We start from the raw sequence: 15,793 nt of genomic DNA, 5'->3' as shown, positions 1-15,793 counted from the left end.
GAGGGCAACAAGCAAGGCTCAGAGTCACATTCCCAAGTGGTCCAAGAGGAAGATTCCGACTCTGAATTGCCGCTCTAATGAATACAACTGTATTCCAGTTGAAGTTGAAGGAGCCATCCCGTGGGATCTGTCTCGTAATACTCAGTTTTATGGGGACGTTTGTGTTACATACACACCGTCCGCTGGAAAAGGAAGGGACCCTGGTCCTGAAAGTGAGCCGGCCGCACGAATGACCGGCAGACCTGCGTCTCCTCGGCGGGGTCCGTAACAGGATAGCACACGCCTCCAGGTGGATGGCATTGCATCTCGGAAGCACGCGAGCTTGCTGATGATGTTCCAGGGGGGGTGTCCAGCCCAAGGGTAACACACGCCTGGGAATGAATGTCATTTTCACGCGTGCCGCCCGCTCTCCGTCTCCTCCTTGTCTTTCGGTGTCCTGGGCGCACTGCGTCTGTCCCCCTCACCCAGCCCTGCTCTTCAGGGGACGAACAGCCAGGAATAGGGCTGTGTCCCAATAAAACTTGATTTGGCTGGATTTGGCTGGACTTCGCTATGTTTGTCTCCTAAAAGTCCACTCCCTTGGGGACGGGGAAAGGTCTCCTTTTCTCCTGGGCCTCAGACCGTCCTACTCCTGTGTTCCAATATTCTGCCTATGAGAAATGTGGGTCCTTATTTCACCTTAACTCAACAAAGCTGCCTGAAGGCCCTAACAGGCGTGTGCTGGGTCCGAGGACCCACGCCACCCAGCTCCTCCACCGAGAGGAGAAGGCGGACGCTCCCAGCAGAATCCTCCGTCTGCAGGGTTTGGTGTCTCTGGGGAGTTGATAAACAGCGGATGGCACCGCGTGAAAGTTTAACCTCCAGGGCCCCAGTGCGCATTCCAGGCCTCCTCTCTGTGACTGCAGCTCCTCCCGCCTTTTATCTGCAGAAGTGGAGAGTGATGGCCCCAGCGCCGTGGTGAAGAAAGTTCTGGAATGTGAAGGGCTGTCCTTTCCTGCTGATCAGCTCCGAGGCACGGGGCACGTCACCCAGGCCCCCTCATCTGGTTTTTACCGAGAAAAGCTCTCACGTGCCGTAATTTAGGAGAAAGGCCCACCCGCCGCTGAGCGGCAAATCTGCCTCGCGGGGTCTGCGCCGAAGCCGAATCCATCCCTGAGGCTGCTCCCCGATGTCGGTCGCTGCAGCTCTAGCGGAAAGCTCGGGCTGTGGGAGAGGAGCTGATGGGATGATGCATCAGGCTTTTAAACAACAAACCGAAACCAAACAAATGCTTCCTTGTTACAGCGGAAAGTAGGTGCGGGCTCTTCGACGGTCACGCCGCCGCTGCGGGCGGACCGAGGACCGTGGGGGGAGATGGGAGGTGGGGGAGCCGGTCGTCTGGGACTCTGACTGCTCTGCCCTTTGGTGATGAAGACAAGGTCTTCCGTGAAGGATGAGACAAGAGCTCAAGAAGGAAAGGGACCTTTTATGAACCCCCGCCTCCCGTGCAGACGTGCTTGTCTCATCCTGTTTCATGTTGTGTCATTAACATCAAGTTGCAACTTGACGCTGGGCAATGTCTTTAATCACAGGCATCCAGGATGAAGTGCTTTTAACTGGCAGTGGACATGATGAGCTCATCTCCAGGAGGTTCTCAGTCTTTCACGGGCAGGGTGGGTAAAGTCACTCACTGTGCCCGTTTGCCCTCAGGAGCCTGTGCTTCTGTGTTTTCCTTTTAAGTTATTTTCTTCCACTTGAAAAGTTAGAGTAACCGTTTTTCTTAGAATCCCTGGCTTGTTTGTTATCTCACCCAACCTTACCTTTTTTTTTTTTTTTGGGTATACGCGAGGAGTATTTTTGCTTTCAGTCAAGTAAGGAGATACTGAATTATCAGGTCTACTTTTCTAGGAATTTCTCATGTCACTGAAGGGTTTATTTTCTCCCGTCGTTCTGAGTCTGACGCGCAAAGTCTCCGTGGACCCGAAGGACGGGTCTGGGCTCACCAGGGGTTTGTTTCTTGTTTCTGTGGTTGTTGGTGCTGGAGTATAAATTTTAACCGGAGGAAGCGTGCTGTGTCGTTTTGTCATGAGCTCCGCGTTCACAGTGGCCTGAACATATTAAGTCATTGGCACCTGCTGTGTGGGTTTGCCCTCCTTTGCCTTCAGTGCTGCTCCCCAAAGGCGGGGCGGCCCCTTCCCTTCTCCAGGGCCGGGGGGGGGCCTGCCTGAGCCTCATAGACACCCCCCCAGGGGGCCCCACGGGATCTCACCGTGGGCCCCACGTGGACCCCGGTGGATCCCCATGAGTCCCACATGGGACTCTGTCTACATCCAAACCCAAATTCTCCTGATGAGCAGTCGTGAAAAAGTTGTGCGTCAGAATGGACCTCCGGAATACGCTGCTTGAGTTTATTTGCCAGAGCAAATTTACCCAATTGATTTCTAAACCTTTTCAACCTGAGGCTCACTGCATGTTCCACTAATGTGTTTGGAATCCTGGAGGCCAGCTCAGCGGCGGTGTGACATGTCCTCGTTCCGATATCCGTGCCCTCCGTGGCAAGGGAGGTTTCCCACTTACCTCAAAGGCACTGTTCTTCAGTGATTCGTTTGTTTTCTTTTTCTTTTCCTCCCTCCCTTTCTTTTTTTCTTTCCTTCTTTCTTTATTTTTGTAAAACAGAACAAATTAGAGGTGCGGGGCCTTTGCCGACAGCACTGGTGCTCATTTGCATGCTGTTTGCTCTTTTAAATGGAAGAGAAAGGGGCAGAGTGAGTGCTGGTCCCCAGAGAGTCAGGTGACGGACTCGAGGGACTGCGTCTGTCACATGCACTTCATTTGTCACATGTGGCAAGAGCGAGGAGAAAAAGGTGGGGAGAGCTGGCCTGCAGGAGATGCCGTGTGGAACAACTCCAGTCTTTGTGCCCAATTTTTGTTTTAGTCAAGTAAGTCGAGATGGATGCTTCTGGGAATGGGTTTCTCTATAAAGCATTGTCTAAGCTACGGGATAGCACAGGGTGTAACTATATGACAAATCACTGTGTATCAGTACGTTTACATTATTTTTAGAGGCATGACCTCTAGGAGCAGAATCAGAACAGGTGTGTGTGTGTGTTGTGTTCGCCGTTCACAAGCAACGCGTGATTCTGGCCTTATTTCCTCTTTGTGTTGCCTCGACACCTCCTCAGTTCAGAGAAAGTCTCCTATGCTAATGACATTCACTGTGGAGGGTCCTAAAATGAATCATTTGTTCTTTAGCCCCAGTTGAATTAACACAGATCATAAACTAAATTGTTGGAGCTCCCTGGTGGCTCAGCGGGCTAAGGATCTGGCGTTGTCACTGCTGGTGGCTCTGGCATCACAGCTGCTCATCCTTCAGAACACAGGTGTTTGCAGAATGCAGCATGCGTTTGAAAGGGTTGCTTCCCTTCCCTGCCAGGGAAACATCTGGCCTGGGACTCGGCTCTGGAAGTGTCCTGGTTCTCAGGGTGTCTCGCAGAGGCCCTGCACCCGAGCAGAATGGGAAGTCGTGGGGCAGAAGGCCCCCGTATGCATAAAGGCATGGAGGGAGGGATGGTTCCTCGCCTCTTAGCGGCTCTTTGCTTTCACGATGCTAACGCTTGGCAGTGCAGGTGGGGAAGACTGCGTTGCACTTGAAAAGAATCAAATTACACCTTCAACTTGATTGGAGGCCATGAAGTTCTAACGATAGGAGTTCTTTCATGGCAATAAAACACCCTTAAACACGGGAAAAAATGTCCGTGGCCCCACAAATTTGCAGATGGTAAAGGAAAGTGAGTTTTTCAGCAATAATTAAACCCCCTTGGACACGTCCTTGTGTTTGAGTTTGAGGGTTAAAGAACCCACTTAGCTGTGTTCAGAGTCTTGGAGGTGAAAGCGAACGTGAGGCCATTCAGCCACACTTAGCTCATCGTTAGGGTAAAAATAAACTCGGAATAGAAATCTTTCTGTAAGTGGACCCCCCCTCCCCCAGCAAGGGCCTTGACTACCTCTGGCCACGGGATTCTTCTGGCGTCAGGGCCCGAGTGGCCAAAGGCAGATTTATTCAGAGTGGATCCACCTCAAGTCCAGGTGGATTTTAGCAAAATGCCTGCATCTAAGGGATGCTAACATTTAGCACCTCCCCAGTGCCTCTTAGCACCGAAAATCACAATCATGAATGCCATAGCTGGAGACACATCTTTCCTCTGGAGGAACTTTGGGCCCCGTGCCCCACTGAATTTGCCTTGCTTCGCAGTTTACCCTGTTAACCTTTCTAAAGGATAAGCCTTTTAAAAAATAATAGCAGTGGACTGAGTCCCCTTGCTGTACAGTAGAAAATGGACAGAACACTGTAAACCAGCCATAATGGAAAAAAATAAAAATCATTAAATATAAATAAATAAAAATACTAAAAGTGGCACTGTCTCAAAACGTCACATGGTTGGGAACTTTTGAAAAAAGTCACAAAAAGATGCAGGATTTATGTTGCACATTGGCAGCATGTGTCTACACAGGCTCTTGTTTTGGGCGCCGCCAAGGAGGAGCTCACGCTCCGCCCTGGGACTCACTGGCAATCTCTCTCTTGCTGGGATTAGTCCCCTGAACTCAAAATGAACAGAAAAAAAAAAAATAGATTCACAATAAAGTAAACCCAGGAACATGGTGAGAGCCTGGGTCAGATGCTAAGTGATTTTGAAGGATTGTTCGGAGACGCAGGTTAAGTAACTACAACTGCAAAGGAAGAGACTGTCCTTGTCCCTGACGGGGCGTGACCCACCCGGCACCTGTGTGACCCAGGAGTTACCACGGCGAGGAGTGATGAGCAACTTGCCGTTTTCGTTAAAAAAAAGAAAGAAAAGGCCCAGAGGCCTTTAAAAAACAACGAAAAAGACAGTAGACTGTGAAATGTCACTCTCTCCAGTTGGTGTGTCCCCTGAAGAAGGAAGGAACACATCCAGTAAAAGTGTGCTGAAAACACTGGGAATTGGGAAAAAGTGAAGGAAGTTTGAGCTTTCAGCAGGGAAGGCGGGAAGCCTTTGGAGCTGGTGAGGGTCCTGCCAGCTCAGCACCAGGGCACCTGTTGGCTCGGGAAGAGGGTGTGTAACAGGAGCTTTTGAAATCTGGGATGGTTTTGGGAAAAGGGTAGCTTATCTGATGGGAAGGGTTTTCTGAGGGCAGAAGTGTGGACGTGTTACTTCTCCCACTTTCTTACCATAAAGCTCATTTGCATCATCTGTGTAGTTGGCAACACGCTGTGGCCCGGGTTGTGTTTTTCACTCTCTCGGCAGCCCCGTGGGGAAGGCAGTGGTTCCTCCCCGCTCTGTCCACATGAAGAATGGACCCCCAGGCGGTTAGGTGCTGGCACCTGGTCCCACAGCCACTCTCCCAGGGGTAGAGTCCTGAATGGTTTTCTCACATCGAAAGTGGGAACCTCACTGTATGGACCTCCCAGCTCTCTGTCCACCTAGTTGCTCTGCTTCCAAGGAAATGGAATGGGAGTTTACCCATCATACTTGTTCCTGGAAAACAGAATGACTACAGTTTGCTACCCAAAGTGACACAGATCATAAGTGCAGGCTAAGAGGGGCCGTGTCTCCCCCTAAGATGCTCTGTGTGCACTGACTTCTTTCCTTCCTCTTTCAGAGTGAAGATCGATCTGACTTTATCGCCAGGACGTCCGGCATCAGAGAAAAATGTTAAAATAAGACACTCAGCATTTTTTTTTTTTCAAATCCGAAGCTGCTTACAGTTTTCTTTTGGATCTGAGCAGTTACTGCGCTTGGAAGCATCTGTGACAATTAGCCGTGGAAGCACCTGCCTCTCTCCCACGCTCCCGTGGGGGGCATTCATCCTCGTGCTGTTTGTGTTGTGCTTTCTTTTGTTTTTCGACAAAATTAGCGGAAGGAGTGATTCACAGGAAAATTGGGTGTTTTCATTGGCCTTCTCGGTTGCGGCCAGTGTCGTCATTTCTTCTGACTTGGATTCTGGCAAAGCAGAGTTATCCCTCAGCATGCTAGGAAATTCTCCCGATTCGCATTCAAGTGGTAAAATCTGGTATTTATTGGCATCTGCTCCAAACTACCACAGTCCTACCTCAGTGCCAGGTGAAGCCTGAAGCCGGATCGGCGTGGGGGCCGGCAGGACCTCGGGGTACCTCTGCCGACTGGGTTTCTGGTGTGGTCATCAGCCTTATCTGACAGGCCTCGTGCGCTGCTGCTTGTCGGAGCCCGGCCTCGGTACCTGCGTGTTTACTCAGACAGAGCCCAGTGTGGGACTGACGTTGCTCAACAGAGATGAAATTTGAGATGGGACTTTGAAGATGGGTGAATAAATAATAATTATTATATGTAACTGAAGCAACCTTCTTTGGAAAATCATCAACTGTATTGGGGGGGCGGGGGAGGGGGCGGGGCCTGGGAAGGGGTGAATAGCTCTTTTTACCTTTAACAGACCTGTTTCATCTTCTCTCGGTAGATGTTTCTGTAGGTACTTCCGATTGCAAAAGCCTTTGATCCTATTGACAAGCTCAAATGTCTTTGCTACCCTTAATTTTGAGCTTGCATTTCTCTAACCAAAAATTCTCACAGGCATGCGAGCGGTTCAAGGATGGTCAAGGGTTTGGCAGATTTTTTTTTTAACACATTGGGTCCTCTTTACTCTGACGCCATTGTATTGGCCGGTGAGGCTGCCCTGAACGACAACAGCAACCAAAAAAAAAAAAAAAGGAAAAGAAAGAAACTGATCAAAGAGGCATCCTGGCCCCCTGTGTTATTCATAGACAAGAAGAAAAACAATCTCACGGTACATGTCACTTGTCAAAAAAAAATTCCCGACAAGGCTACCCTGGTTTTATGTGTTTTCAGTGTTCTGAAAATAGCAGTGTTGTGTAATTATTGCAGGTGTCACCGCAAACTGCTGACCTTGACCAGCAGAATGTCACACCATCTCTGCTCCCTTGACACGTGGGGGGGCTCCAGTGCCTCTTCTCAGAGTCTTACGGAGGTATTATTACACAGATTCATTGGAGATATGAGTTGGGCTTTTTGGTTTTTTGTTTTTTGGAGAGAAAAATATAGATAAATATATAGATATATATCACTATAGAAGAATGCATTAATAAAATGAGGCTTTTCTAGAGGAAGACCAAAAAAAAAAAATTCAATGTCTTAAAAATCTATTTAATCGCAATGCAAACGTCTTCCTCCTTCCGTGGTGAACTTTTAGAACAGGGGATTGTATCGCAAGACAAAGTTGAATGTAAAGTGATTTCCCCCCCCCCCGGGACATTTTTAAAGTTTGACTTTTCTAGAATCACACAGCACAACAGTGCATAGACCATGCCATGTTAGTTTGAAGGTCATTTTCAGCGTGTAATATAGAGAGACTTTATTAAAATGTATAAAGCTGTCCTAAAGTTTTGGTTTAGTTTGGAGACGGGGGAGGGATGATGGCGCCCCGCCCCCAACCGGGTAGCTGGGGTGTGAATGCGGACCCTGCGGAAGGCAGGGCCGCTTCCTCTTTAAGTGGCTCCCCTTCCTCAGCGAGGTCCTGCCTCCATCCCCAGGGGTCGTGGTCCTCCTGCAACTTTAAAACAAGCGAAATACAAAGTTGGTAATAGACTCAATTTTCTTCTATCCTGTACATTTCAAAAAAAAAAAAAGGCATATGCAATATTTACATTCTTAATTTAGTTTACAGAATGAAACCAAAATGTATAAATGTTTCGTTTGTGAGAACTTCACAATGTATATTGGGTCTTTGTACATTTTGCCTGACTTACCTTAAATTTAAAATATTTTTTGCTATATAAACTTTAACAGTTATTAAACAGTGTTTTCTTTTTCGGTACGTATGGTTTCTGGAGATGGAGATGCGAAGTATATTTCTGGCTCTTGGGACATGACAGGACATGGACTTCCTTTGCTGTCTTCCACTGTCTTGGCTGTACATACGGGCCAGTACGGCCCTGCTGGAGAGGAGACTCACAGTGAGAGTCGTGCGTTGTATTTAGTCTGTATTCACCATGCTCTTCTTAATAGCCATATGCAACACAATAAAATACATTATTTATGAAATGAAGTCCGCCTAGAGGATGCTTTTTCCCGTGTGGATGATGAGTTTGACACCTGCAGCCCCTCTTCTGCTTGCGGGGAGTCGTGACGTCGATAGCTGGCTTCTCGAAACGCGGGTGCCTCTTCCTTCAGCACGCGTGTTCTGGAAACCAGACGACACCGGCCGAAGCGCGAAGGTGATGAGAAGTCGAGGTGTCAAGAAAGCAGAGAGGAGCACCAAGTTCACGTCACCAGGCGGAGCTCCGTGCCCGTGTGTTTGATGCTCTTCCCTGTGTGGTACCAGCGCTCATCCCTTCCCGGCAGCCTGGGGGGCGGGAGTGGGGGCCTGGCCACCCCGATCTGTAGACGAGGACACTGAGGCCCAGGGAGCTCAATGGTCTTGCCTGAGGGCCCGGGGACCCCGAGCAGCAGAACCAGGGTCAGACGCAGACGCACAGCCCAGAACCTGTGGCCCCGTGTGCCCTCTGCGGGGCCGCCTCCCGGGGTGCAGGCCTGGGAAGGATAAAGCCAGGCCCACTTCAGGAGCAGGTGGCAGTTGGGTTCTCAGAGCCCAGAGGTGCCGTTCAGGAGGCAGAAAATAGGAAGATGATGTCTATTGATTTTTTTTCAAGGACGACTGTGCCTCCTTGTTAGGGACAATTTTTCTGTGCATCCGCTCTCCCCCAACATGAGAGCGATGCCAAAAATGGGTGTCATCTCTTTCGAACCAAAAAAATCAGCAACATGGAAGATTGTTTTCAGATGATGGCTTTTAAATCGTGAGACCGGCCTGTGCTGCGTGGCGTTTGGGAACTTGGAGGTGACGGTCTGCCCGTCGGTGCCCAGAGGATGCTTCTGAAGCTCCTGTTAGGCCCCCAGCAGGAGGCATGACATGCAACACTTGATGTCCCTGAAACCTGCAGTGATGAAAGGGCTGTCCTTCCAGGGGGGGTCGCAGAGGGCAGGAATCGGCGAGTGTGTTTACCCAGAAAAGTCGATGGTCAAAGGAGACGCGTTGTTTCAAAGTTCCCAAGATGCTGGAAATGTGCCCTGCAATCGAGCCTGTGCCCTTGGAGGAGCACGCTGGGTTCCAGGGTATCCCGAGGTGAAGGCTGAAGGCCCCGCCTGCCGCGTGGATTTGGGGAGAGCAGGTGTCAGTTTGGAAGCGGCACTTTGGCTCCTGTGGGCTCCTGGTGTTTTAGCATCTTCATGGGACCTGCGGGCCCACCGCCCTCCTGAAGTCCTGGGTCTCAGGTTAAATCCCACTTGGCACGTCCGCGGGCTGGCGTGAGCAGGCCGTTCCTTGCTTTGTGCATCTAACTCTGAGCTGTCCTGGTATCTGACTTACTTGGCATTGCCACTTCCCACAAGTGAGAAGACGGGGTGGGGGGGTACTTGCTCCTTTAGAAATGTGCCGAGTCCACTCTCCGCACCCCCCCCCCCCCACACACACACTTCTTTGCTTTATACAGCTAAGCGAGCAGGGCGTTGACGATTCCTGGTTCGGCAGGAATCTCGGCAGGATAAAACTGCAGGAAAGTCTCTGTGTGTGGTTTTGACAGTTTGCAAAGGCTGCAGTTATATTTTGCCTCATCCAGCTTGGTCCCCATCCTGAGCCCACAGCGCCAGAGGACCCCACCCAGCAGCTGGGGACTTCCTTCCTGCTTGCCCCGGTACCTCCTTGATTTCATGCTGCGTCTGTTGCCCTTGAATCCACCTGAGCCCTGAGCTCCTCATGGCTTTCGCCGCTGCATGTGGGAAAATTCGGCTCTCTTCTGGGCACTGGTCCCTCTGCATTGAACGGTGCCTTCTAAGTTTTCTTTTTATTTCAGAATCCTCGTCTTTCACCTAGGAATTCTGAAATCTCCCAGTTTTTACCACTTGTCTTATATGTCAAGAAACTTACCTCTGGAGCTCCCTGGTGGCCTTGCAGTTAAGGATCTGGTGTTGTCACTGCTGCAGCTCGGGTTTGATCTCTGGCCAGGGAACTTAGGTGTGCAGTGGACGTGGCCAAAAAAAAAAAAAAAAAAGGAAGGAAGGAAGGGGGAGAGAGAGAGAAACAGAGGGAGGAAGGAAGAAAAGAAAGGTACCTTAACTCTTGAGTGGCCCCAAACCGTTTTCAGAGGATATACTGCATATTCTCATCTGTCCGACCTTCTATCCACAACACTGGAAATTCTCAGATGACTTCGATATAATAAAACAAAAACGTCAAATTGATTGAGTTTCCCAGAAAAGGCCCATCAAATACAACACAGGGGCTGTCGGAGTTAAGACATGTTTAGCTGCAAGTAATGGGAAACACAGTTCCTTGGCTTGTCCCAGTGGTTCCCAGACACTGGGGATAATCAGAGGCACGTGAGCACTCGTTAGACCCAGATCCCTGCACCGACTCCCAGACTTCCTTTTCAGTGGGTCTGGGATGAAGCCCAAGAGGTTTCCTTTCTAATAATTCCATAGGGGACGCCATGGCTGGTCTGGGAACACACTCTGAGAACCACAACAGTAAAGGGATTTACGACCTGATGCAACGGGAAGGTCAGGGTCAGGTTCATTAGGCAGCTAAATGACATGATCAGGGGCCCAAAAGTGCTTTTCCTCTTGCCCCTGAGCCATCCTAAAGCTCTCGGCTGTGCTCTCTCAGACCTGCCCCTGGTATTTATAAAATGGTAGTCACAGCTCCAAACAGCATACCCTGCCGTAATAATAGCCAACAAAGACAGGCGCTCTCTTCCTTGGGTACCTTGCTGAAATGATGCAGGTGGCCCCAGAATCGCCAGCCCCCACCAGCTCTGCCCCATTTCATAGTCACCAAAACTGGGCCATGATTGTGATGCCGGCCTGTAGATACATAATTATTATTTGCAAGACCGGAATTAAGTCTACCACTGTATTCCTCATGTGTATTTGTTTTTGTTAGTGAGTTTTCTGCAGCTTTGGAGCTACCTGATGAAAGATTGAGATACAAAGGGTAGAAAGTTGGACCTTTGTTTTTGTGTTGGTTGTGGTTTTTCCTTTTCACCATGTCCTTTTCTGTGCTGGGTGAAAAATAGCATTCTTTTTAAAAATGAGAATGCTCTCTGGAGCATATTTAACAAAATGACAACTGGAAATAATGTTTCCACGTAGATGAGTTCCTGTTGTGGCTCAGCAGTTTAGGGATCTGACGTGGTCCCCATGAGGATACAGGTTCGATTCCTGGCTTCGCTCACTGGGTTAAGGATCGCTCGTTGCCTTGAGCCGTGGGACTGTAGGTTGCAAATGCAGATCTGATTCAACCCCTGTCCTGGGAACTTCTATTTGCTGCAGGTGCAGCCATAGGAACAAAATAGAACAATAATAATAATATTTTCACATATATTCAGGATGACCTCCCCCTGCCCAGTGCCTAAATCTATTGGGAAAATAACCATAAGAGTCTGGATTTTCTCTCCGGGAACTAGATATCTTTTAAACCGAATTCAAGAGATTTTTCCATACATTGTGCCGGGGGAATTGGATTGTTTTACTTTGCATCACAAGCTCAGGCTTGATGTCTAACACAGTATGTGCGCCTGAGAACAAATTAAAGCACTGTGCATAACTCTTGCTGGGTCATTTGAGGACGTTCGAGCTCCTTCCCCGGCTCGTGGTGTCCTCTTCCTCAGTCCTCATGTCACCTTAGGGACCACAAGGGTGTCGTCTGCAGACAGTTCAGCATCTCATCCTTTTATTCACTTGGCTTCGGAAAACTTCTCTTTCTTCCTCCGTCTTCATCCTTCTCCGTGGCCACACACTGGGCTTTTATAGCCCAGCATTTCTTCCTCAGAAATAATAAACCATCTTACAGAAAGCTGGACCTTGGAAGGTGTCTTAAAAGAGCAAGAACTCTTTAGGTTGGAAAGAGAGAGAAATAGGGATGAAAATGAGAATGATTAAATGCCAATATGGACATGGAAAGAATTTTAGATTACTTTCTCTGGAAGCCTTAAACAACAGAACTGTGTGGCTGTCTTTCTCGGAAAGGATGGGAGTGTGTCGGTTGGTCCGCCCCAGAAGGTCAACCAGCCCTTCCCGCGGGCGTCCTGGTGGCAGAGGTGTCGCTGCCCTGGTGCCCAGGCCAACAGCACCCAGGATTGCCTCGCCTGAAGGCTGGTAAGTCCTGGTCTCGTTTCCTGTCCTGGCTTCTCTGAGCGCTAGGACACGCCTTCCCATTGGACGTAAGCAGGAGAAAGAGAATGACGACAAGGTTATCTGTGACCCGGTTTACTTTGTGGTGAAAGTATGCACCAAAGTCATGTTCAAGAATTTGAAGGAAAGAGCTAAAAACTTCAAGGAAAGAAAGGTCAGGCTCCCAGGTCCATGCCAACCACTGTCTGGCTTTAGAAGATCATGCTGGCAGAGCGTCTCCAGTTCAGTGACAGAATGGCATGGCAGGGCTGTCCCTTTGGGATACAGGCAGAGTCCATGGGAAGGGGCAGCATATGGGTGACCAGACACCAGCAGAGCCGGCACATCTCCTAACAGAGGGCCTGGGGGTGCCCACCAGCCCTGGATGGGCTGCCAGTGAAGGATCAGATCCTGGATTCTTTGGGGAACTGCTCAGGTCTGTTTCAAACCTTGATTTCCTTGGAGACCCAAACGAGCTGCTGGGGAAACTCCAGTGGTCCCCTTCATGGGACAAGATACGGGGGCCTGAGGTTCTCAGGGCCCAGGAGCAAGGTTACCCCATGTAAGCAGATGCTGACACGCTGTGGTCTGCAGCCCCAGGGCCCTGCCGTGACCTGGCGGGTGTCTGAGCTGCAGGGTGCCGAGGGTGCTGCCTGGTCGCTGGCCCCTCCCACACAGGGCTTCCACTGGACGCACAGGCCAGGTGAGCTGGACCCACGCTAAGTTCTCCATGGCGACGCCTCATCGCCCCCCGTTTAGATGGCGCATTTGATGGAATGCCATCGACACTGCCAGGCTGTGTACCTTCTCCATGGATAGAATTCTTGTCACCAGGCTACTGTGATCTTAGTTATGGTCACCATCAGTGACAGCGGCTATAAATGTCCACGCTGTCCACAGCAAGCCAAACACACACGCGTCGCGGTCCTTGTCCTCACGGGGCACGCGCACATCCAGGCAGGCTGAGGAGGAGATTGGCACCTCCTGTTAAAATAATCAAAGATACAGTTTTAATAAAGTTGCTCTGTCTCGCTGTGTTTTCACACGATACCCCACCCCACCCTTCAGTGGTGCCAGAGGGTGCCCAGAAACTGTCATGCCCACAGCGACGTCGCAAGATTAGAGATTTGGTTTATGGCTGAATGGTCCTGGGGGGGGCAGGAACAGGCTTCCCCTAAAAAAGCCAGAGAGGCCAGTTAATTTGCAAAGGCATCAGGCAAGCAACAGGCCCCAGGGAAGGGCCTGCGTGGCGAAGCCCTTTCACCCTCTGGGATGTGTTCGCACCCCTCTGGCTCCTTCGAAGGAGGAACAGAAGCTTGGGCTAAGACTCAGCCAGGCCCTCCCTAAAGGATCCTGTGGCCTGCACGGTAACAGAACCTTCTCGTGAGCAAGGTCCTGTCTGGCCGGGAGCACCTGCTGGCAGCGCTCGGGAGTTGCTGCCTGGGTCTCCCCTCCATCCTCTGCCTTTCAGGGAGCTGTGCCCTGATGGGGTTTACCCCAAACACCAAACCCAGCCTGGGCTCTTCATCTGGGCCCTGGCCCTCCCTGCAGAGGAGGGAGGAGAAGGGTTGCCCATCTCACCCCCACCCCCTGGACCAGCCGCCCTCCTGCCTCCCACGGGCAACCCTCATGGGTCCCCAGCAGCCACCGGGCTTTCCAGGATCCATGGAGATGTCAGCTCCTCCCTGGCGGGCAGCCAAGGCTTTGTTTGCCGCCGCTCTCGAAGCAGACCCGTGCTCCTGCCTCCTGTCTGGTCTAATTTTTGAAAGCATTCAGCTCTTGGCTCGCAGGCACTGCTTCCTGTTCTCATCGGCTGGGCCTGGACCAAGGACTTGCAGCCAGGGGCCAGGGGCCAGGGCAGCCCTCCCGGGGCATCAAGACAGGACCACTGGCCCTGAAAACACATGCAGGCCGAGCATCCTCTCCTTCTCACAAAAGGTGGCTGCCTTTTGAAGAGTCCGCAAGCAGGGGCATGTGTCCAGCTTGGTCACGGGGTCATAAAGAAACTCATCTGCCTCCAGCTCAGTCTCACCCTCACCCACCTGGGTTTGCAGGATGGCATCCCCCGGGCTTGTCCTCCAGTGTTGGCCCCAGTTCTGGAGTCCCTCTGGTGATGGAGCCCTTTGCTGGCAGCCTCCAAAGGCTATAACTGAACACAGCAGGACGCTTTCAATCACGCTTTCCCGGTAGGAAGCAAGCCGACCCACTGCAAGGGCTCGGAGGAGCGCCTCGCACTGCTCAAGCTGCCTGGGCATCCACATTCCCATCGGCCGAAGGTCTGTTTCCCTTCCATGCAGCGTTTCCTCCTGATCACCTGGAGGCACCCAGGTGGGGCTGAAAACACGCCCAACCTGGGAGGAACTCTCTACACCTAAGAGCCGTGAACAGTGGAGTGAGACAGCCGTGCAGGGGCTGAGTGCTCGCAGCAACCTGAGCTGTTTACCTGGTGACTCAGGCAGGATGCGGGGCCAGGTGGCCGGCCTCTGGCCAGGCTGCCCGGTGCTCTCCTTTGATTGCTTAAGAGTAAGTTCTCTGGAAAGGGGCTTTTGCACACGGCCGCCTTCTCTCTGGGGTCCACAGTTTCATTGCCCTGTTCTCCAAGCTCTTAACTTGGGTAGCAAATAAAACATTTCATTCCTTTGCATTCCAGAGCAGCTAGAAGACCAGACTTTCAGGGCTTGAAAGGCACCAAAATGAACACGTAAATATCTTTAAGATATAGATTGAGGAGTTCCCATCGTGGCTCAGTGGGTTAAGAGCCTGACCTGTATTGATGAGGATGTGGGTTTGATCCCTGGCCTCCCTCAGTGGGTTAAGGATCTGGTGTTGCCATGAGCTGTGGTGTAGGTCGCAGATGCGGCTCGGATCTGGCATTGCTGTGGCTGTGGTGTAGGCTGGCAGCTGCAGCTCCGATTCAGTCCCTAGCCTGGGAACTTCTATGTGCCGCGGTACGGCTCTAAAAAGAAATAAAAATAAATAAAATAAAGTATCTATTGAGAACATGATGGGGAATGATTTGAGAAAAGGAATGTGTACATATGTATGACTGGGTCACTTTGCTGTACAGCAGAAATTGGCACAACACTGCAAATCTGTACTTAATAAAATTTTTAGAAATTTTTAAAAATTAGAAAAAAATGTATTGAAAGTGTTTTTGTGGTTTTCTATAGAATAACTTCTCCGTATTTATTGCCCTAGACAATTGTGGGTGTCCCCCCAGATTCATTTGTTGAAACCCACCCCCGAGGTGAGGTACTGGGAGGAGGGGCCTTTGGAGCTGACTGGGTGGTGGGTGGGATTAGCGCCCTCGGAGGAGGTTCTGAGACAGCTCCCTTCTCGAGGCGAGCCAGTGAGCAGCCAGCAGCCTGCCACCCAGCAGAGACCCCCACCAGCTCCCTGCCACGTGTAGGTGTTAAAGCCACAGGGGCCTCTCCGGTGACCTGGGCGGGCGGTCTGCCCTGCTTGCTCCGCTGCTCAGTGCCCACCTGAGATGATGACACCCTTGGCGGAAAGGTGAGGTCTGCTCAGTCCTTTGGCAGTTTGCAAAAGCTGAAGTGACATTTCACAACATAGACTAAGGCTTCTCATAGGGGCTCCATGCGCACAGAGCCCCTGGG

General features: G+C 50.8%; 1 protein-coding gene across 1 annotated transcript in view; it reads left to right on the top strand.

Annotated features, from left to right (window-relative positions):
* Window positions 1-8,055, top strand: part of IRS2 (insulin receptor substrate 2) — a 29,049-nt gene extending 20,994 nt beyond the window's left edge. Inside the window, exon 2 of the mRNA XM_047755734.1 lies at window positions 5,620-8,055. Coding sequence (XP_047611690.1) covers window positions 5,620-5,624 — 5 coding nt within the window. The 3' untranslated portion in view covers window positions 5,625-8,055. The remainder of the gene's footprint in view (window positions 1-5,619) is intronic.
* The last annotated feature ends 7,738 nt before the right edge of the window (window positions 8,056-15,793 follow it).

Source organism: Phacochoerus africanus, chromosome 13 (assembly GCF_016906955.1).
Source record: "Phacochoerus africanus isolate WHEZ1 chromosome 13, ROS_Pafr_v1, whole genome shotgun sequence".
NCBI lineage: Eukaryota > Metazoa > Chordata > Mammalia > Artiodactyla > Suidae > Phacochoerus > Phacochoerus africanus.
The sequence above is the reverse complement of the archived record's forward strand: the minus strand, read 5'-3'. Positions and strand labels throughout refer to the sequence as shown.